The 21,087-nt window shown below is 43.6% G+C and overlaps 1 protein-coding gene across 3 annotated transcripts in view; it reads right to left on the minus strand.

The window, feature by feature from the left end:
- Window positions 1-21,087, minus strand: part of LOC137334065 (solute carrier family 26 member 6) — a 117,645-nt gene that overhangs the window by 15,950 nt on the left and 80,608 nt on the right. For all 3 annotated transcript variants that reach the window (XM_067998518.1, XM_067998517.1, XM_067998519.1), the window contains exons 3-15: window positions 20,008-20,147; window positions 15,997-16,107; window positions 14,161-14,342; window positions 12,621-12,785; window positions 9,055-9,207; window positions 8,498-8,580; window positions 7,157-7,304; window positions 6,160-6,273; window positions 5,040-5,117; window positions 3,763-3,858; window positions 3,102-3,208; window positions 2,016-2,085; window positions 683-775 (exon numbers count right to left, since the gene is read on the minus strand). In XM_067998518.1, coding sequence (XP_067854619.1) covers window positions 683-775; window positions 2,016-2,085; window positions 3,102-3,208; window positions 3,763-3,858; window positions 5,040-5,117; window positions 6,160-6,273; window positions 7,157-7,304; window positions 8,498-8,580; window positions 9,055-9,207; window positions 12,621-12,785; window positions 14,161-14,342; window positions 15,997-16,107; window positions 20,008-20,147 — 1,540 coding nt within the window. The remainder of the gene's footprint in view (window positions 1-682; window positions 776-2,015; window positions 2,086-3,101; window positions 3,209-3,762; window positions 3,859-5,039; window positions 5,118-6,159; window positions 6,274-7,156; window positions 7,305-8,497; window positions 8,581-9,054; window positions 9,208-12,620; window positions 12,786-14,160; window positions 14,343-15,996; window positions 16,108-20,007; window positions 20,148-21,087) is intronic.

Below are 21,087 nucleotides of genomic sequence, written 5' to 3' on the forward strand. Positions count from 1 at the left end.
CTTCATGACATGGAACCTGAAGAATCATTCTTGTCACTCTTCTCTGAAAACTCTCCAATGAACCAATATCATTTTGAAAGTTGATGGGAGCAGTTTGATCCACTTCTGTTTTAGCTGAGTGTTTGGGGAGAAATCTCCACATGATACTGGGGCTTAGAAGTTTAATTTTGAGGACAGGTTGCATAAAGGTAGTTTATATTCCCTTGAGTATAGAAGATTGAGGGTTGATCTGATCGGGGTGTTTAAAATGTTAAAAGTATTCGATAGGGTAGATACAGAAGAACAATTTCCTCTGATGGGGGAATCAAGAATGAGTGGACATAATCTTAAAATTAGAGCTAGGCCATTTAGGAGGGAAATCAGGAAGCACTTCTTCACACAAAGGATAGTGGAAATATGGAACTCTGTCCCCCAAAAGGCTGTGAATGCTAGGACAATGGGAGCTTTCAAGACTGAAAAGGATAGATTTTTGTTAGGTAAGGGTATCAAGGGATATGGAGCTAGGGCAGGTAAATGGAGTTGAGGTACAGATCATCCACTCCTGTTCCTGTCAGATGTCTGTCTGGAGGCTGCAGTACAGTGGGAATAGAGATTTGTCCTTGTTTTGCTGATAGTCAGAAGCTTCCCTTCTCCCCATGACTAAAATAGTAATAACAGTGGACCTTTGAATCCATTTTCTTACCATCTGCTTCAGTGCTTCTTCATACAACTCAGCATTGGCAAAGTATACGGTCGCAGATGACTGGAAGATTTTGATTCCTGGAATTTCTTTTGCCTAAAAAGAAACCAAAATCAGATTACCGACATTGGGGAGGGATTTTGACTGGGAGTGGGTTTTGGGTGGGCGGGGTGACTGTCAATCCCATCCGATGTCATCAGTTTGAAGCCGGGGACTATTTTAACTCCTGGGCATCATTTGCATCCCACTGCCAGCTGTCCACCTTAAATGGGCAGAAAGAGGATGTTGGCCGGCTTCAGGCAAGTCAAAATCACAAGGCCTGGAGGCCACCCGCCGGCAGCAAGGTATGTCATGGAGGAAGATCGGGGCCATTATGAGGGTGGGAACGTAGTGAGGAGCTCGGGGCAGCAATGGCCCAGACCTTCCTTATGAATCCCAGTGCAGGACTCGTGCTCCTCCTGGCCACACTAAGGAAAATTTCTGACTTTCTTTGGAAGGTCTCCTCATTGTCCCTGCCAGGTTTTACTGAGTGAGTTGCCTGCGATGGGCTTTCCATTCAGTAGGCCGTTAAAATGCCATTGAGATCATAATAACATCACGGGACCCCGAATTGCATGTATTAATGAGGCTCCTTTCGAGGCGGTCGCCTAAAAGAAAGGGCCCACTTGAGATGGCGACGGGTGGGAATTGATTGGAAACAGGGCGATATGTCTTTGCACAGTCATTTTAAGCCCCGTTCCCGCCAGGCTGGGTGGGTTAAAACTCCCTCTTTGGTTTTTAAACTGGGATATATGACTCATACAATTTTTCAAATAGATTAGACCTCAAAAGTTACAAGGTTCAGATCCATCTGGTTGTATTTTTACACTGATCTTTGCAAAATATACCTTTCGCCAATGTTACCTCAGGACCTGCTTCTAAGAATAATGCGAGAGCAGTTCCTGGTGTCCAATGAGAACCAGCATAAATTTCTGCCATCAGCTGTCCTTATTGCCTCTTGGAGTGAGATTGTGAAATTGCTTTCGCCATGAATTGTGTTAATGTTGTTTTGTTTCATTCAGGACCATGTTGTCCATTCGTGAGACATAACTTTTGTTCTGTACGTCTAAGCTTGATTCGACTCTATAGGTGAAAGTCACAGAGCCACCCAACTCCCCAGCCCTAAAACAAACATTTTTCTAACGTGTTACATTGCATTTCCACAATTCTCCTCATTCCCCTTGCCTGCTGTGGGCATTTCCACAATTCTTGTGTCACCCTGCTCACCCATCCTTTCATTATCCGTCGCTCAAACCAACATTTAAATTGTTATTGCAAATTCTGAGCTTTACACTACCTCATCAAACTGCTTGACGTCTCTGTAAATATCTGTCTTTGGAACCTGTCCAAGGATTGAATATTTGGGTCTGGGAAAAAAAACAACAGGATGCTCAAATCTGAGAGAAATTGAATGTGAAAAATGTTAAAATAACTAAACAGGATATTTCTTCTGATCTAATCAACTGAATTTGATCCAGTGACTGTCAGATCTCTTACTGGAAATATCAATGCAATCCAAGTTGCTTTTTTTGACTGAAATTGTTATAGTGCACTGTCGGTACAGGACACAAAGCACGACTATGAGTTTAGCTGGCCATATTTACTGGAAGTGCTGACATATATTACGGCAAAGGACTTGAAGCAACAATGCTATATAAGTTGTCCAAGTCTATTAGAATTACAAATAATGCTGATAGTTATAGGAAGTACAAATGCAATCTAAGTTGGTCTTGTTTAGGTAGATGCAATTTTATTTATCAAGTTGCTGACATAATCTACTGATGTAATCTCAGCCTTGGCTCAGTAGTGGCTCTCTTGCCTCTGAGGCAGAATGTTGTGGGTTCAAACCCTACTCCAGATGCTTGAGCACATATTTAGGCTGACATTTCAGTGCAGTACTATGGGAGAGCTGCACTGTCAAGAGGTGCCATATGACTTAGAGGTACCGGTGAGTGGGGACCAGAGCTCTGGCTCTGAATTCTGGGTTGACATCCAGTGAGACACGTGTTATATGGGTTGTGGGAGCCCATAAACCGCCCTATTGGCTGGTACAAAGATGGTTACAGCCATGGAAGGAGCGTTCACGTAGCGGCCTGTCAGACTGTTAATCAACCTGCAAATCCTTCCACTAATTCACACCATTCTCCAAGTGATTAACTCAATCTTTTGATGGCAATATTGCTGACTGCAAGTGAAGTTTCTTGGCTGGAAATAAATGGAAGCAATCACTATTGATCATAGCTTTTTAAATTTTCCCTTACATTTTGTTGCATCCTCATAAAAGCCATTCTGGACAAAAAATAAGGATGGAGGACGGGAAAGGACAAATAATGCAGCAGGAAAGTCAGTGGAACACATATTTGCGGCTAGGTGTACTACTCACAGTTGTGTCTGGAAGATCACCATAAGCAATGCAAACGCAATGGAGGCAACTAGTCCAAGATCCATTCCTAATAGTACCGTGAGAATCAGAGTGACAATCCAAACCAGCTACAACAGCAATACGATAGGGAAGGTGTTAGGAAGATTGCACAAGTGTTACAATTTGATGTAGGGAGAAGCAAAACATTGCACAATTTGGAATAGTGAGGAAGCTGGCTGGCCCAGGATTCGCTTTAAAAACTTTTTAAAAAATTCCTGAACTTTCTCATCTTGTTGAGATGAGACCATCATCCTGACCCTGGCCTGGGCCCTGAGGTGGGCCTCACTTCTGCCCTTTTTGGCCAGCTATGCCCGGGCATAGCTGTGCCGATGTTATGCTGCGTCCTGATTGAGTTGGAACTCCCAGCTTAGGGAGACCCCGCCCCTGGCCTTGGCCCCACTCCCCCCAACCCCATCAATTTGTGGACCCTGAAATTCCTCAGCACTAAAGGACATTGTTGAGCCAAAAGGGAAATTTTACTCTGCATCAAACCTGTGTTACAGCGGCAGTAACAACAGAAAACTTTACATGCTGCAAAGTTTACAGTGATGCAGATGACCAGTCAACATATTTGCTCTCGGTGTGAATAGGTACTACATTTAGCAGTTATCTGGTTTCTTACCAGGTCAATTTTGTTTGTTCTCCAGAAATGGCAAATATCGGTGACCTGTCCGAACATCCCCTTGAGATTGATGATGACGATAGAAGCTAAAACAGCCTGCATGAAAGAAACAGACATTAAACTTAACACAACTCTGGTGTGGAATTTCTTCTAACCATCCATCCAACTATCTATTAAAGTTTAACTAAATATTATTACGTTACTATTCCAAATAGGGATCCTGTTGGGATTTTAGTAACTAAAGCCTATGATTTAAGGGAGTCCAAATGTGAAGTCCTTTCTTAGTCATTCAGAAAGTAAAGCAGTGAGGATAAAAGCAAATGAAGTGAGGGAGTTAAATATAAATCAATAGAATCTCATTATTTCTGAGCTCACTGATCTCTCCATTTTCTCCCTTTTGTCTCTCTTGGCACCTCTTATGACAAAGTGGGTAAACAGCTTGCAGTCGTCTCTCACTGCCGATCCAAACCAGTTGCAAGGAACTCTGAGAGTAGGAATAATTGTTCTTCAGATCTTGCTTTCCATCTGCACGAGGACACACCTGAGGGTGGGACTTCTCAAGTTCACCTGTGAATGCTTAATGCACTCTGTGCCTGTTTATTTTAAATGGGCTAACACAAGTGTAAAAATAGCGCTCACAGGAATGTAGTGTATGTTACGTTCCTGTGTGTGAACTTCACCAATCAGAAGTTCTATGTTCTAGCCTCCAGGCAGTGCACTGAGACTGGGAGCGCAGTAAAATGAGGAGTGGGAAGAAGACACCCAACCTAGTTGGCCACCATGTATTGGTATTCCAATACATCATACCACTGTGCCACCTCTCAATAGAATCTCTGTGTACAAAGAGAGGACAATCGCCCCAATTGGATTCCCCCAACTTCAGGCAGCTTCAGTGATTCTGTTGAAAGAATGTGTTCCATGCAAAACTTACAGCTCTACCCATCACTCTCTCCTGCTTTCCCCTGTTAAAACCATCCCGGAGAACATGTGGGGATTTTAGCTGTCAGCACTTGTCTTCAGCGTAGCGGAAGGGATACAGGCCAGATCCATCCATTTCATTTGGGCCTCCTCTAAGTGGTTAGGTAAAAAATCTACCAACAGACATGGCGTGTGTGTACATGTCACCCAAGGCTGATGACTCATTAAACACAATGGTAATAAACTCGACAATATCTGGTACATTTATTAAATTGTCCCATCCGATGCAATAGCTGGCACATTTATATACTTTCTTGGACATACCTGAGGTACTGATGTAAATGGAGGGATTGGCATACCTTGGGTAGTTGGCTAAACAGTGCTCCAACTTCCAGAATAATCACCAAGATAACAATGCAAGACACTGCGGCAGCCAGCTGTGAATTATCCAATCAAAAAGAGGAGAGGATTCAGTAACAAACATATTCAGGGTCAGTCAAAGGTACACAGATTTCCTTAAGGACGAACACTACCGGAAAATGATTAGATTATGGGTCATGTGGCAAACAAGTTCCACTAGCCTCCATAAATATTATGGGTAAGACAGTGCGAACATGTGATACTTAATTAAAAATAGTACCAACATGGAAACCAGAAATGAGTATAAACCAGAATTTGATGTAAAGCTGTTGTTAGGAGAAGTAGAAGAAGATGGATTAGGCTACCTCCAGCTCATTCCCAAGGGACGTTTTTCTCTTCAAATGTCCTATTCTCACATTTCTTGGGGGCTACTATTATCAATTGTACATTCATTGCTGCCATCCTAATTGCTAAAATTATAGGAATAAAAATTCAACTTTTTGCTGACTTTAGTCATCACCATGGCATATTGTAATAATATAACCTCAATCAGCATCTAAAATCTGCCTCAGTTTGGCTGGACACTGGCTAGGCCTAGTTGGGAAAAACTGCAGTAAACTCTTACCATGAAATTCTCTTGTTGATAATTTTAATGAAAAAGTCAGCGTAGATTTCACTTTTTCATTAAAATAGACAGGAAGAATTTCATACCATTTTGATTTATCTGTGGTCAGTTACTGTATAGCTATTAATGGAAGAAGGGTGTCAATTTTAGCCCATACGCACCCAGGGGAAACTGGATGGGTAGGCACTTAAAATCGACCGCATGACTGACCCGCCCATGTCCCGTCTGGATCTTATGGTCTTCAATTTCCGAGAAGGCAGCAAAGGCACCCACCTGAAGCTGGTGGCGCCCTTCTTTAAATATGCAAATTGGGGTCCAGTGATGTCATTGGACCGCAACCCCAATTTGAACTCCGACCTTAGTGGGGAATGCGCTGCGGCGTTCCCGTCAGATAAAATCAAATGAGAAGACGATCAGAAACAAAAGAGGCCATTCAAGAAAACCTGAGCTGCATGGGTCTTGAGGACAGTTCCAGTGGACACAAAACCTCTTACCTGTGTGTTTCCTCCAGTGGTTTCTTGAACCAGGCTCCTGGACATGGAGCAACTAACAGCAAAGCATCGGAAAAATGCTCCCACAAAGTTGCTGAGGCCCAGTGCTATCAGCTCCTGTAATAAACAGATAATGAACTGGAGGACATTGCCCTTAATATGTACTATAGTTTCCACAATACCATTCATTGTCTATATTTCTTGTTATAGGCAATTCCAGATAAACAAATATCAGATTCAAGCATAGAATTCAAATGAACCAAGACACTTCAATTGTATGGTATGGAATTCGAATAACTACCCTACCCACCCCCCACCTTTATTTATTCTCACTGCGTAGATCTCCAGTGGATCAAACCATTTTTCATTCATTCTCATTGCATACAATTTTAATGGAAACATACATTTCCCAATGTGTGGTCTTAGGAAATAAATATTATCAGTTGTAGATTTAAAACAGCATAACATCTACTGATATATAATAATAGATTCTGTTCCCCAATGTCAATTAGGAGGCATAACATCTCTATGGGAAAAGTCAATATGATGTTATGTGTCCTTCAAAGTGGAGAGAATTGCTCTGAAAATGTGTTCAGCATATCTTGAATATATAAACATAATCGTTCAATCACCAAATTATTGTGCACAGAGCCAGAATTATGCCGACTAACCCAATTAAGAATGTAAGTAACTTGGAACCAGAAGAGGCCATTTGGATCAACCAGCCTGTTTTTTTGCAGTTAGTGCATGACTACCTCAGTCATTCTAGATTTTCCACCCTCTGATTATGTGCCAGTTCTCTCCCCATCCAGGTTTCTATAATCGTGTGAATCTATTAATTTCCCAATAACTACCAATTCCTTCTTCAGAGAGAACCAGGTTTGTCCAGAATCACCTCTTGTTTTCATTTAAGAAAAGATGAGGATGAATTTCTGCGAGGGTTGTCTCGATCATCTGCTGTAAGTTTGGAGGAAGATGCACAGAAACCCTGTTGTATTACCTGATTGCTGTCCACCTGGTACCCGTGCTTAAGTGCGAAGATCTTGCCCAGAGATATTGTAATGCCATATCCTACGATGGCCAAAGCGAAAGCATCTCCTAGGAGACTGGAGGCGATGCTGAAGTCAGGTACAACGGGGGCTCGCAAACTGTACAGCACAAAAGAAAAGAGGAAGCAGTGAGGACAAGTCACATCTCAAAGCCTCAGCTTGTGTGACTTAAAGACTACATTACTGTCACTACATCCTTCCTACAAAATGGAAGAAAAAAATCTACCTTCATAATGAAATAATTTTAGTGCAATTTGAAAATAGTCCTTAAATGCAACAATGGTTTGATCTCTGATATTTTACATTAACATTGCATGTAATGATCATAACATTAAGTGGTAGGCTGTTAATGCAAAAATAATGATTTTGGAGTGTTAACAAGGTATTATTGGTACAAAAAGTAATACTTTAGTTTCTTCACACTGCCTGGGCATTTTTTCCCTAATCTCTAGAACCTTGGTTAGACCACACTTGGAGTACTATGCACAGTTCTGGTCTCCATATTATAGAAAGGATATAGATGCAATGGAGAGGATGCAAAAAAGATTCACAAGGATGATACCAGAACTGAGAGGATATATTTATCAGGAAACACTGAACAGACGGGGGCTCTTCTCTCTAGAAAAGAGAAGGCTGAGCGGTGATCTGATCGAGGTCTTTAAGTTAATGAAAGGGTTTGATAGGGTAAACGTAAAGAAAATGTTTCCACTTGTGGGAGTCCAAAGCTAGAAGTCATAAATATAAAATAGTTGCTAATAAATCCAATTCAGGAGAAACTTCTTTACCTAAAGAGTGCTAAGAATGTGGAACTCGCTACCACAAGGAGTAGTTGGAGGCAAATAGCATAGATGCATTTAAGGGGAAACTAGATAAGCACATGAGGGAGAAAGGAATCGAAGGATATACTGATAGGGTTAGATGAAGTAGGGAGGGAGAAGGCTTATGTAGAGCATAAATTCTGGCATAGACCAGTTGGGCCAAATGGCCTGTTTCTGTGCTGTAGTTTCAATGTAACTCGATCATGTAACACATACTGCGATACTGTAACTAAAGGAACAAGATATATGTGCTTTATACGAGATACAATCCAGGTTCCCAATGAAGAGCTGCGATCAAAGTGCAGCAGCCCTTTCTCTGACTGACTCTCCCTTTGAGTTCGGGCAGCAGGATTGGTGAATTTACCCTGAGAAATACAATAGTTAAACAGAGAGGAAATTAATTTAACCAAAAAAAATGACTTCATGCTGGGGTTCAGTTACCATTTTTAAGAAAGTATCTCACACTCAACTGACCCTTTAGGAATCTGTCCCACAACTTCTACTCCATATTTTCCGACTAGGTTAACATTTGACGAAATCACCGTGGCGATTACTACCTATTGAGAGTAGAACAGAAAATTAGCGATGTTGGGTGTGTTTGAGCCTTGGTGTTCTCAAACTCACTGAAGGAGTATTTTTTTTCCCACAAGCTCAGGTTAGAAGAATTGCTTCATCATCGATTAGGTTTTTTTTTAAAATATGGAAGTAGGAAGAAAGATGAGGAAGAAGGAAGTGCAAAATTGATTTGAACACTGATATTTTATACTGGGATTTTTAACAAAATATTAGCGATGTTAAAAATTGTAGTACTTTATTTTCTTCCTACTATTAAGAAGGAGGGAAAGTGAAAAGCACGAGGGAGGAGAAGAGGAGTGGAGAAGAGGGAGGAGGGATAAGTGGCAGAGGAATTTTCCTGGTGCCGCACCTGGGTGTCCTGGATTGCCTGGGTGTAGCAAACACAAGAAAATTGGCTGGGGGGCAGCACCAAGAAAATCTACCACATTAATCGAACAGAAAACTATTGTTTTTACCTCAATAAGTTCGATAGGAATTGGTACTGGCAATTTAGATTTGAAATAGTCATTTATTATCTTCACTGCAAACATGGTGGACATGGCAATAATACTGACAACCAGGGTGCCAATACTCGTCAAGTGCAGTGCTTTGATCACATCGATAAAAGTCTGTAAGACACAAGAGAAAAAAATATGAACGCCCCCAATCAAGGCAAATGATAGACAGTCGTGGGACTTGAATTCACAACCTGCTGGCTGGGAGTGATGTCCTCAACACTTTGATGTAAAGGAAACCATATCCCTTGAAGCTCATGTTTTAAAAAAATATTTTAAATTTACATTTTTAGTTCATATATAGACGGTGAAAGTTGGTGTTGGGAAATGGAATATTTTCCCACTTTTTGAATCCAGCCCCAGGCACAAAATAGGTTGGATGTCGGATAAAGCTCCCTTTACACTGCTCCCAACGACGTGCCTTCATTAAAGTATTTACTCAGAGTCCTTTGAGACAGTAAATACATTTTTTCACAGTTGTTTTTGTTGGTTACCTCCATTAGCGCCTTGTAATACCTCACCTCATGCAGGCTGTGTGGAGCAACACCAGCTAACATCATTAGAGAAATACAAAAATAGGACCTTTTCTGATGATTCAGCTGGTGAAAGAAAGTGTGTAACTGAGCCAAACAGACCCAAAGGATCCAACCTCAATGTTTGGTCTGGCTGAGTTAGCAACCTCAGCCAGGATGACAGGGATTCTATAATTGACCTCAGTGCCCTGGGTTTTGGAGGGGAGAATCAGCACCTGCTCCTGATTGATTTTCGGTCACCCATATGTGAATACATGGCTGGGCTTGGCTGTGATGCCCTAAGATTAATATTCACTGTCTAAGCTCACACATCGAATCATAAAACCTTACAGCACCAGGAGGTGGTCATTTGGCCCACCGTACCTGTGCCGGCTCTTGAAAAAGCTCTCCCATTAGTCCCACTCCCTTGCTCTTTCCCCATAGCCCTGTAAATTTTTCCTTTTTAAAAGTATATATCTGCTTCCAACACCCTTTTAGGCAATGCACTCCAGATCATAACAACTCACTGAGTAACAAAAAAATTCTCCTCAAATCTCCCCTGGCTTTTTTTGCCATGAAGAATGTCTATATGGGTGTTAATTGTAAACAATTTTACAACACCAAGTTATAGTCCAGCAATTTTATTTTAAATTCACAAGCTTTCGGAGGCTTCCTCCTTCGTCAGGTGAACCTGACGAAGGAGGAAGCCTCCGAAAGCTTGTGAATTTAAAATAAAATTGCTGGACTATAACTTGGTGTTGTAAAATTGTTTACAATTGTCAACCCCAGTCCATCACCGGCATCTCCACATCATGACTATATGGGTGTTAGTAAAGGGAAGCTAACACTCTTGGAACTGTAGCCCACCTCAGGTGAACACCTTGACAAAAAAAAAGGAGAAAAACAATAAAAACACAAGAAAACTTAAAAATAAGTCTGGGCTGCTTCAAACTCAAAGTTATTTTAATGATAAAGACCTTACATGTGGAGTTGCATTTTCTGTCATTTAACTTGAACTTCATCCTCTATTAACAGATTACTTTTACAATTATAAAAATCAGTGCAATCACTGATGGAAACTTATGGAGCTATTTATGACTTTTTTTGTCTACTTCTAATTGTAGTCATTATCATGGAAGTTTGATTGCATGGGCGTGCCAGGTACTTTTCTCGAGGGTGCGTCAGCTGGGTGTCTGATGTGTGTGAACTCATCACCAAATGTAAGTGTCTCCAAATAATGCTGAAAGATTATCTGGAGCTGAGTGAGATAACTCAGGAGCCCCATTGCTAGGTCTCCCCCTCCAGGTTCCATTAGTGAGCCAGCTGGTCAATCATTAACAATACCTTGTACTGTTGGCCTGGTTCAGATATCGGATTATTGAGTCTATCACAGGGAGTTGGTTTGATTCATTACCAGATATCTAATCTTGGAGCCATCTCAACGCGAAGGGACTCTTCGGGCATGATTTTAACTGGGAGCCGGGAACCCAGCCCGTCCCTAAATATTCGGATGGGGAACCCGGAAGCCAAATGAGTGCGTTGTAATCTGCTTTCGCATCTCAATTGAAGGTAAGTATGTGAGCTTCTGGGTTTCCCACCCGCCAGACAACCAGATTGACAGGCTGGCTGCCTGTTGGGAGGGAAAGGAGCAGTGAATCGGGGAGGGGAGGGCGCTGGGAGGGAGAGAGAGATCGTGGGCCCTGGAACAAATCGGAGGGAAAGGGTGGGAGGGGGAGGTGGAGGGATGTGGACGACATCGGGTGGGCCCTGAAGATCGGGTGTCCACCATCAGGGTGGGGGGGGTCCAGGATGGGATCCAGCATCAGAAGATCAGCGGTCCAGTATTGGAAGATCGGGGCGGGGGGGGGGGGGTCCAGCATGGTGGGGGAAGTAAGCAGGAGATCGGGGAGTCCAGCATTGGGGGGGTCCGCCATCGGAAGATCGGGGGTCCACCCTCGGAAGATCGGGGGGGTCCAGCGTCGGGTTGGGGGTGGGGGGGGAGGTCCAGCATCGGTGGGGGTTGGCCAATCATGGGGTCATGTCGCGCCAGGTGAGCTTGTTGGGCCTGGAAGAAGCACTCCTGCTTCTCTGGGCCCACAAGCAGAGCAATAAAGGCCCTCACCTCCTGGATCTGGTCCTTCCCACCTGCTTTCACCGAATTGGCAGCGATGAGAAACCCAAACAGGTAAGGTTAAAGTTGTTCTACTTTTCTAATGCACAAAAAATTAAGTTCCTTAAGTATTTCAATGAGGTACAATGCCCCTTGAAGTACGCGCGCATCCAAACGTGTCTGTGTGAAACCTGAAAGTGGGCGCATTGGAGCCTGGATGTGATCCCGCTCCAAAAAGCTGTTATTTTAACCTCCCACCCACCCCCAATCCACCCGTTCTTTGGGGTTAAAATTACCCCCTTCCGATCTCCTCTGCAAGGGGGATAGTCACGAGACGTGTGCTTTAAATATCTGAAGGTCACCCATTTCCATCCCAACATAAAATATTTATTGCTCTCAGAGTTCTAGTAATAGCAGCTACAGCTCCACTTTGGAGTTTCCCCTTTTTTTAACCAGTCCTCCAGCCTTACAACCCTCCGAGAACTCTGCATTCCTCCAACTCTGGCCCTCTTGTGCATCCTTCACTTCCTTTGCCCCACCATTGGTGGCTGTGCCTTCAGCCGTATAGGCCTGAAGCTTTGGAATTCCCTGTCTAAACCTCTCCGTCTCTCCACCTCTCTCTCTTCCTTTAAGACGCTGCTTAAAACCTCTCTCTTTGACCAACCATTTGGTCACCTGTCCTTTTTTGGTTCGATGTTAAATTTTGTCTGATTACGCTCCTGTGAAGCGCCTTGGTACGTTTTACTACGTTAAGGGCGCTATATAAATGCAAGTTGTTGTTGTTCCCCAGCATCAGAGATCACAATGGAAAGTAAGAGATCACAGTTATCTGATGCTGTCGTTCAGAACTCCATCAATAATCATAAATTTAAATCTCACAGTGCATAAAGCCACCTGTTACTCACATAGATTAGTGCGAGGGGTCCATTCTTTCTGGGAACGTTGATGCCAAATACATACTTCAGCTGTGACACCAGCACATGGACTGCTGCGCCAGTTGTGTAACCTCGGACGAGAGGATCAGACAGGTACGTGACAACAAATCCAAACTGTATCATTCCCAACAGGATCTGAACAGTTTAAGAAAAAACAAGTAACTTAAACGGTAAGATTGCTTCTATTTCTGTAGCGGTCATAATACAATCTGGGCTCCATTTTGCAGCCTTGAAAGAGTTGGGTGGCCTTTGAAAGAGTTAGGTGTGTCTGTACTGGTGATTGAGTACATCTGTAGGAACAGTCAGATTACAAGACTTTCATTAATGAATAACTATTGTTACGCTTGGCTGTGCTCTGTGCCCTTTGTGAGCGCTGGCAAATGAGAGCGATCAAGTATTTCACACAACTTTACCTTCTTGAAGGTCTTACTTATGGTCAGTCGCCTCCCTGATGATATTGACTGGGTTGGGTAAAGTTCATGATAAGACAAATAGGACTAATTTTATCTTTTGACAGTGGTGGAAAACAGTTGGTAACGGATTGGCCGCCCTTTATGCACCCCGCATGATTTTCCTTTCCGTTGAAAATTATTCCCTCTCCTTTTGTTTTGCTTTCCAGCACTCCTGTTATTTTTTTGCTTGTGAGGGAAATGCCTGATCACACTTGGCCCATTCCAGTATAACTGAAATCAGATCTCGGTTTGGGGAATGGTGGGTGCAGATCCACCCTCTACTGCTTTGAGAGGGCCTCTCTGTCACGACATTGGCCCTTGATTAAAAAAAGAGTAAGTGCTCCATCCTACTGCTTCTATCTGATGCCCTTTGGTGGAGTGAGCCATTAATTTCTTTTGGAAGATTGATTGACAAGGTTATTTTTCCTGTGGAACGGCTGACGAGCTGTCAGCAACGCTTCAACGGATTATGAAAAGGAAAGGATTTTGTTGGTGTTTTTATTTAATTCTATTTTTCACTCTCCCTTCCTTTAGGTCTTAATACTCAACACACCATTTCTTATGGCCAAGCTTCTACGCTGTTCAGCAAATAGAAGGAATGGACTAGAGGCAGACCTGGGTGCTGCGGCCACCAATTAGTATTTTAGAATCAACATGAATGTAGCTTCTGAATGCAAAAATTTAATGTGAGAACAGAAAACAGGGAGTTGATTTAAATACAAAGTGATGATTGAGTCTTACTGGCTGGTTAATGAGTGGTGAGGAAGGAAGAGGTTGGATGAATAATGATGTGCAGTTAGGGGATAAGAAATAGGGTGGGTTCATGGACAGATATTGAGTTGTGAGCTCAGAATAAAGATGGAATGTACTTCCTTGGACACAATCCTTTCTTAATCCTGAAAAGCAATAAACTTTAATTTCTTGTTTGGACTGCATTCAAACCCAATTGCTAATGGATAGCATTGTTTTAACATACTGCACCCTTCATCCTGTCTCTCTCCCCTCCTTCCCCAAATTAATGCTAGCTCCTTCTTTCTTGTGGTAAAAAATGAACTCACTTGAAAGATCCCACAAAGGAACGTAACCATGGCTGCCACTTTCACCCTCATTAAATCTCGTGCCTCAGCGTCGATTGTGACTGTTCCATTGGTATCATTCACAGAACTGATCAGAAAATCATCATCCGGGGCCAACCTCTCAGTTATGGTCCCCAGCATAACACTCAGCACTGCAAAGGAACCTGCAACAGGGCAGAATTGGACACGCAGGGAATAAAATATAAACATCAATTTACAGAAAACATTATAAACAAGATCATAGGTAACTTATTCCCTTTACATTTGTCCACCCAAAGCAGCAGGAACATCATCTTGTATGGAATGATACAGAATCGCACTGTATAGAATGATATAGAATCGCCCCGTATGGAATGATATAGAATCGCACCGTATGGAATTATATAGAATCGCCCCGTATGGAATGATAAAGAATCACACTGTATGGAATGATATAGAATTGCCCCGTATGGAATGATAAAGAATCACACTGTATGGAATGATATAGAATCACACTGTATGGAATGATATAGAATCGCCCCGTATAGAATGATAAAGAATCGCCCCGTGTGGAATGATATAGAATCACCCCGTATGGAATGATGTAGAATCACCCCGTATGGAATGATAAAGAATCACCCCGTATGGAATGATATAGAATCACCCCGTATGGAATGATAAAGAATCACCCCGTATGGAATGATATAGAATCATCCTGTATGAAATGATATAGAATCGCCCCGTATGGAATGATATAGAATCATCCTGTATGGAATGATAAAGAATCACCCCGTATGGAATGATATAGAATCACCCCGTATGGAATGATATAGAATCACCCCGTATGGAATGATATAGAATCATCCTGTATGGAATGATATAGAATCACCCCGTATGGAATGATATAGAATCACCCCGTATGGAATGATATAGAATCGCACTGTATAGAATAATATAGAATCACCCTGTATAGAATGACATAGAATCGCCCCGTATGGAATGATATAGAATCGCCCTGTATAGAATGATATAGAATCGCCCTGTATAGAATAATATAGAATCACCCTGTATAGAATGATATAGAATCGCCCCGTATGGAATGATATAGAATCGCCCTGTATAGAATGATATAGAATCGCCCTGTATAGAATGATAAAACATCACACTGCATTAACCTGTCTTCGTAAGTTACGACATGGATTTGAATGAGTGATGTCTTTCAGGAAGCAGTACCCTGCATGCAATGATATGATGTGGAGATGCCGGTGATGGACTGGGGTTGACAATTGTAAACAATTTTACAACACCAAGTTATAGTCCAGCAATTTTATTTTAAATTCACAAGCTTTCGGAGGCTTCCCCCTTCGTCAGGTGAACGATGTGAAATCGTTCACATCGTTCACCTGACGAAGGGGGAAGCCTCCGAAAGCTTGTGAATTTAAAATAAAATTGCTGGACTATAACTTGGTGTTGTAAAATTGTTTACAATTTGCAATGATATGGTGTGTATAGTGTGCAAAGCAATATCAGAGGCTCCCTATATAGAATAGCATGAATGGTACCACATGAAGTGTTGTGAAGAGAGTACAGGATCGTGTGAGCAGTGTGTTTTATGGCGCATCTAAAGATGGAGCTGTATGAGAAGTAAGAGCCCTACACAGTGTATGCAAAAAGAGCATGGAGCAACTTTGTAGTCCCTTAGATGAAGTAGTGTGAGGAGAATGAAGGTAGCCATTTAGTAGTGAGTAGCTTATGGTGGTAAAATTAAAGGAGATGGGGAGAGGAGGGAAAAACACAAAGAATCAGTTACACTCAAAAGAGGAAGGCTGCAGAGCTTACCTACTGAAACATGTCTGGATGTTCCGAATATAAAGTATATGAGCACAGGGAAGAAGGATGTATAGAGTCCAAACACTGGGGGAACAGCTGCCAAAAGGGCATATGCCATACCTGCAAAACAAAATATAAACTAAATTAACATTCATACACCAGACCAGTTATTTCCGAATGTAAATTAAGATGTTTAGAAAGTATTACATCATTCATGACCTAAAATGGCTGACTATTGTCCCATTTTAAAGTTTGTGACGTGTCCCTTCCTCTTCAGGTATCCTGGTGCCTCTCACCATTAGGAAGCGAAGACTGTGGTGAGATTAACACTTCTCAAGTCCCTTTTGGGGTTACCCTTGATGTATTGCGTGCCACAACCTCTGATTTTATTCATTCCTCTTTCCGTATGATCAAGTGGCTGGACTTCAACTCAGTGGGGAGGTTTTTCTCTGCAGTTATGCTGGCTCTCCGGTGTAACCGCAGTGGGCAGAAAATTGGACGGGGGTCATTCTGCCAGCTATCGGCCACTTGATGGTGTTTCCACAGTTTCCTACCAGAAGTGACATTGGGCATACAATATTTTTTTTTGTTATTAGTTCACGGGATGTGGGCGTCGCTGGTGAGGCCGGCATTTATTGCCCATCCCTAATTGCCCTTGAGAAGGTGCCTTCTTGAACCGCTGCAGTCCGTGAGGTGAAGGTTCTCCCACAGTGCTGTTAGGTAGGGAGTTCCAGGATTTTGACCCAGCGACAATGAAGGAACGGCGATATATTTCCAAGTTGGGATGGTGTGTGACTTGGAGGGGAATGTGCAGGTGGTGTTGTTCCTGTGTGCCTGCTGCCCTTGTCCTTTTAGGTGGTAGAGGTCGCGGGTTTGGGAGGTGCTGTCGAAGAAGCCTTGGCGAGTTGCTGCAGTGCATCCTGTGGATGGTACACACTGCAGCCACAGTGCGCCGGTGGTAAAGGGAGTGAATGTTTCGGGTGATGGATGGGGTGCAAATCAAGCGGGCTGCTTTGTCCTGGATGATGTTGAGCTTCTTGTTGTTGGAGCTGCACTTATCCAGGCTTGTGGAGAGTATTCCATCACAGTCCTGACTTGTGCCTTGTAGATGGTGGAAAGGCTTTGGAGAGTCAGGAGGTGAGTCACTCGCCGCAGAATACCCAGCCTCTGACCTGCTCTTGTAGCCACAGTATTTATGTGGCTGCTCCAGTTAACTTTCTGGTCAATGGTGACCCCCAGGATGTTGATGGTGGGGGATTCGGCGATCGTAATGCCACTGACAGTCACGGGGAGGCGGTTAGACTCTCTCTTGTTGGAGATGGTCATTGCCTGGCACTTGTCTGGTGCGAATGTTACTTGCTACTTATCAGCCCAAGCCTGGATGTTGTCCGGGTCTTGCTGCATGTGGGCACGGACTTCTTCATTATCTGAGGAGTTGCGAATGGAACTGAACACTGTGCAATTATCAGCGAACATCCCCATTTCTGACCTTATGATGGAGGGAAGGTCATTGATGAAGCAGCTGAAGATGGTTGGGCCTAGGACACTGCCCTGAGGAACTCTTGCAGCAATGTCCTGGGGCTGAGATGATTGGCTTCCAACAACCACTACCATCTTCCTTTGTGCTCGGTATGACTCCAGCCACTGGAGAGTTTTCCCCCTGATTCCCATTGACTTCAATTTTAATAGGGCTCCTTGGTGCCACACTCGGTCAAATGCTGCCTTGATGTCAAGGGCAGTCACTCTTACCTCACCTCTGCAATTGAGCTCTTTTGTCCATGTTTGGACCAAGGCTGTAATGAGGTCTGGAGCCGAGTGGTCCTGACGGAACTCAAAGTGAGCATCGGTGAGCAGGTTATTGGTGAGTAAGTGCCGCTTGATCGCACTGTCGACGACACCTTCCATCACTTTGCTGATGATTGAGAGTAGACTGATGGGGCGGTAATTGGCCGGATTGATTTGTCCTGCTTTTTGTGGACAGGACATACCTGGGCAATTTTCCACATTGTTGGGTAGATGCCAGTGTTGTAGCCGTACTGGAACAGTTTGGCTAGAGGCACGGCTAGTTCTGGAGCACAAGTCTTCAGCACTACAGTCGGGATGCTGTCGGGGCCCATAGCCTTTGCTGTATCCAGTGCACTCAGCCGTTTCTTGATATCATGTGGAGTGAATCGAATTGGCAGAAGACTGGCTTCTGTGATGGTGGGGATATCGGGAGGAGGCAGAGATGGATCATCCACTCGGCACGTCTGGCTGAAGATGGTTGCAAATACTTCAGCCTTGTCTTTTGCATTCACGTGCTGGACTCTGCCATCATTGAGGATGGGGATGTTTTCAGAGCCTTCTCCTCCCGTTAGTTGTTTAATTGTCCACCACCATTCACGACTGGATGTGGCAGGACTGCACAGCTTTGATCTGATCTGTTGGTTGTGGAATCGCTTAGCTCTGTCTATAGCATGTTGCCTCCGCTGTTTAGCATGCATGTAGTCCTGAGTTGTAGCTTCACCAGGTTGGCACCTCATTTTTAGGTACGCCTGGTGCTGCTCCTGGCATGCTCTTCTACACTCCTCATTGATCCCCTGGTTTGTTGGTAATGGTAGAGTGAGGAATATGCCGGGCCACGAGATTACAGATTGTGCTGGAATACAATTCTGCTGCTGCTGATTGCCCACAGCGCCTCATGAATGCCCAGTTTTGAGCTGCTAGATCTGTTCTGAATCTATCCCATTTAGCACGGTGGTAGTGCCACACACCACGTTGGATGGTGTCCTCAGTGCGAAGACGGGACTTCATCTCCACGAGGACTGTGCGGTGGTCACTCCTACCAATACTGTCATGGACAGATGCATTTGCGACAGGTAGATTGGTGAGGATGAGGTCGAGTAAGTTTTTCCCTTGTGTTGGTTCACTCACCACCTGCCGCAGGCCCAGTCTGGCAGCTATGTCCTTCAGGACTCGGCCAGCTCGGTCAGTGGTGGTACTTCCGAGCCACTCTTGGTGATGGACATTGAAGTCCCCCACCCAGAGTACCTTCTGTGCCCTTGCTACCCTCCTTAAAGTGGTGCTCAACATGGAGGACTGATTCATCAGCTGAGGGAAGACTGTAAGTGGTAATCAAATATGGGCAGGCATGTTGTAACGAGATGTAAATGATGGGGGATTTGCACCCTAGTTGCACCCTGGTGCCCAAAGCTGTCAAGTCAGGAGGATGGGATTCAAACTTTAAAGGGGCCACTTAAGGTGGCAAGGTACGACATGTGAACCATTTAAAAAAAAAGTAACTTTTTTTTGTCTTCTGCCAGGCTGCCAACCACTGTACACTGCGGCAGGCACCACCGTCACTTCCCTTCACCCCACCTGAGGCGGGTGACCTGGTGGCAGTGGAGGCAGCACTGGGGTCCGCCAACGTTATATTAATGAGCCTGACCTTGCGAGATTGACTGGAGTCAGAGGTGCAGCCGTGGGATGGGCAGAACTTGAAGTTGTTCCGCTGTCGGGACGAAGTGGAAAATCTGCCCAGTGTGTAATTGCACATGGCTTTGAAGGGTCAATATCTTCTGCAGCTGACCCACTCCTAAATTTCTACTTTCAATGCTAAGTGCAGCAGGTGAGATTGCCGGTATAATGACAACCAAGTCATTGTGCTCCTGTACAGACAAGGCTGGTAAAATGAATGGGGTAGAAATCCGTCATGGGCGATAGTGCAAAATGACCAGCATCGTATTGGCCGCTGGTTATACGCTCAGCCCCGACGTTCAATTCCATTGACTTCAGTGAGACTGAATATGGGGGTGGGTATATAACTGGCGGCCGATGAGATGCTGGCCGTTTTGCACTACCGCCCATGACGGATTTCTACCCCCATTTTACCAACTCCTTTAATCTGGCGACTATTCAGTGAGGTTTCGTCCTTTTTTTTGGCCCTAAAAATTCTGGAGTAAAATGTTAGGGACTCTCATGCGGTAGTAATAGGGGCATCAATTACCATTGCCTGGTACGAGTAAAAGGTAAAGTGCTCACTCTGTGGTAATTGCACGATTCCAACACTGAATCCGGAGCAGATGTCGCCTATCAGCCATTCTCGGAAGGGATACTTGGGCAACCATCGGAGGATCGGGATTAACTTGAACAGAAAGGATTTGGCTTTGGGGCCTGAACATCTGAAAAAAAAAATTGTTCAGTCAGTCTTAGCAGATTATTTTGCTTTAAGTGGACATTTTTGATCAATTAGGAGATAAGCCAAAGATTCGTTTGAGAGCCTCTAGTAATGACACTTCCAAACCTCAAGCACATGGCCAAGCAGAGGACATCTGTCCAAAAGAGATCAATAGAATTGTACACCAAGAGCAAAAACAATAGAATCTCCAAGCTGCCCGTATTGAGGTCAGTTTATATACCAAACTAAAGATAATAACAATCAGCAAGCAGAAGGAGTGATGGTAATTCATTCCCCTTTGCTGAGTCAATGATACCATTAAAGATATTTTTGCTGACTGTAGCTTTGTAAAGATAATAAACAAGGGTTAGGGGTGTGCTGCAAAGCTGGAGCAAACCTGAGTTTGAATGCTGTCAGAAACTACAAGAGCATAACGTGGGTGGTTTCTAATGTCACCCAAACCTCAAACTGCTCCATTATCACCTTAAACACACCTGTTTTTTTGTCTTGCAGGTCATTTTCAGAGTTTTATTTTATTATGGCTCGTGAACTTTCCTGTTTGAGTATTAGTTGTTGAATTTTCGCACATAGTTTCACATCATAGGACAGGAGCAGGAGATTTGTTATAGTGTCACAACAACAACAACAACAACAACAACATCTCGCATACATATACATATATATATATAGCACTTTTAACGTACTGAAACATCCCAAGGCACCTTACAGGAGCATTATCAGACAAAATTTGACCACAAGCCACGTGAAGAGATATTAGGACAAGCTTGGTCAAACAGTTAGGTTTTAAGGAGGGTCTTAAAGGAGGAAACAGAAGTAGAGAGGTGGAGAGGTTTAGGGAGGGTAGGTCAGTGAGCACAGGGATGGTGGGTGAATGGGACTTAGTGCAAGTCTAGAAGATATTAAGCCAATTCTGACAAGAGAAG

The sequence above is a fragment of the Heptranchias perlo genome, chromosome 17, assembly GCF_035084215.1.
Source record: "Heptranchias perlo isolate sHepPer1 chromosome 17, sHepPer1.hap1, whole genome shotgun sequence".
Lineage (NCBI taxonomy): Eukaryota > Metazoa > Chordata > Chondrichthyes > Hexanchiformes > Hexanchidae > Heptranchias > Heptranchias perlo.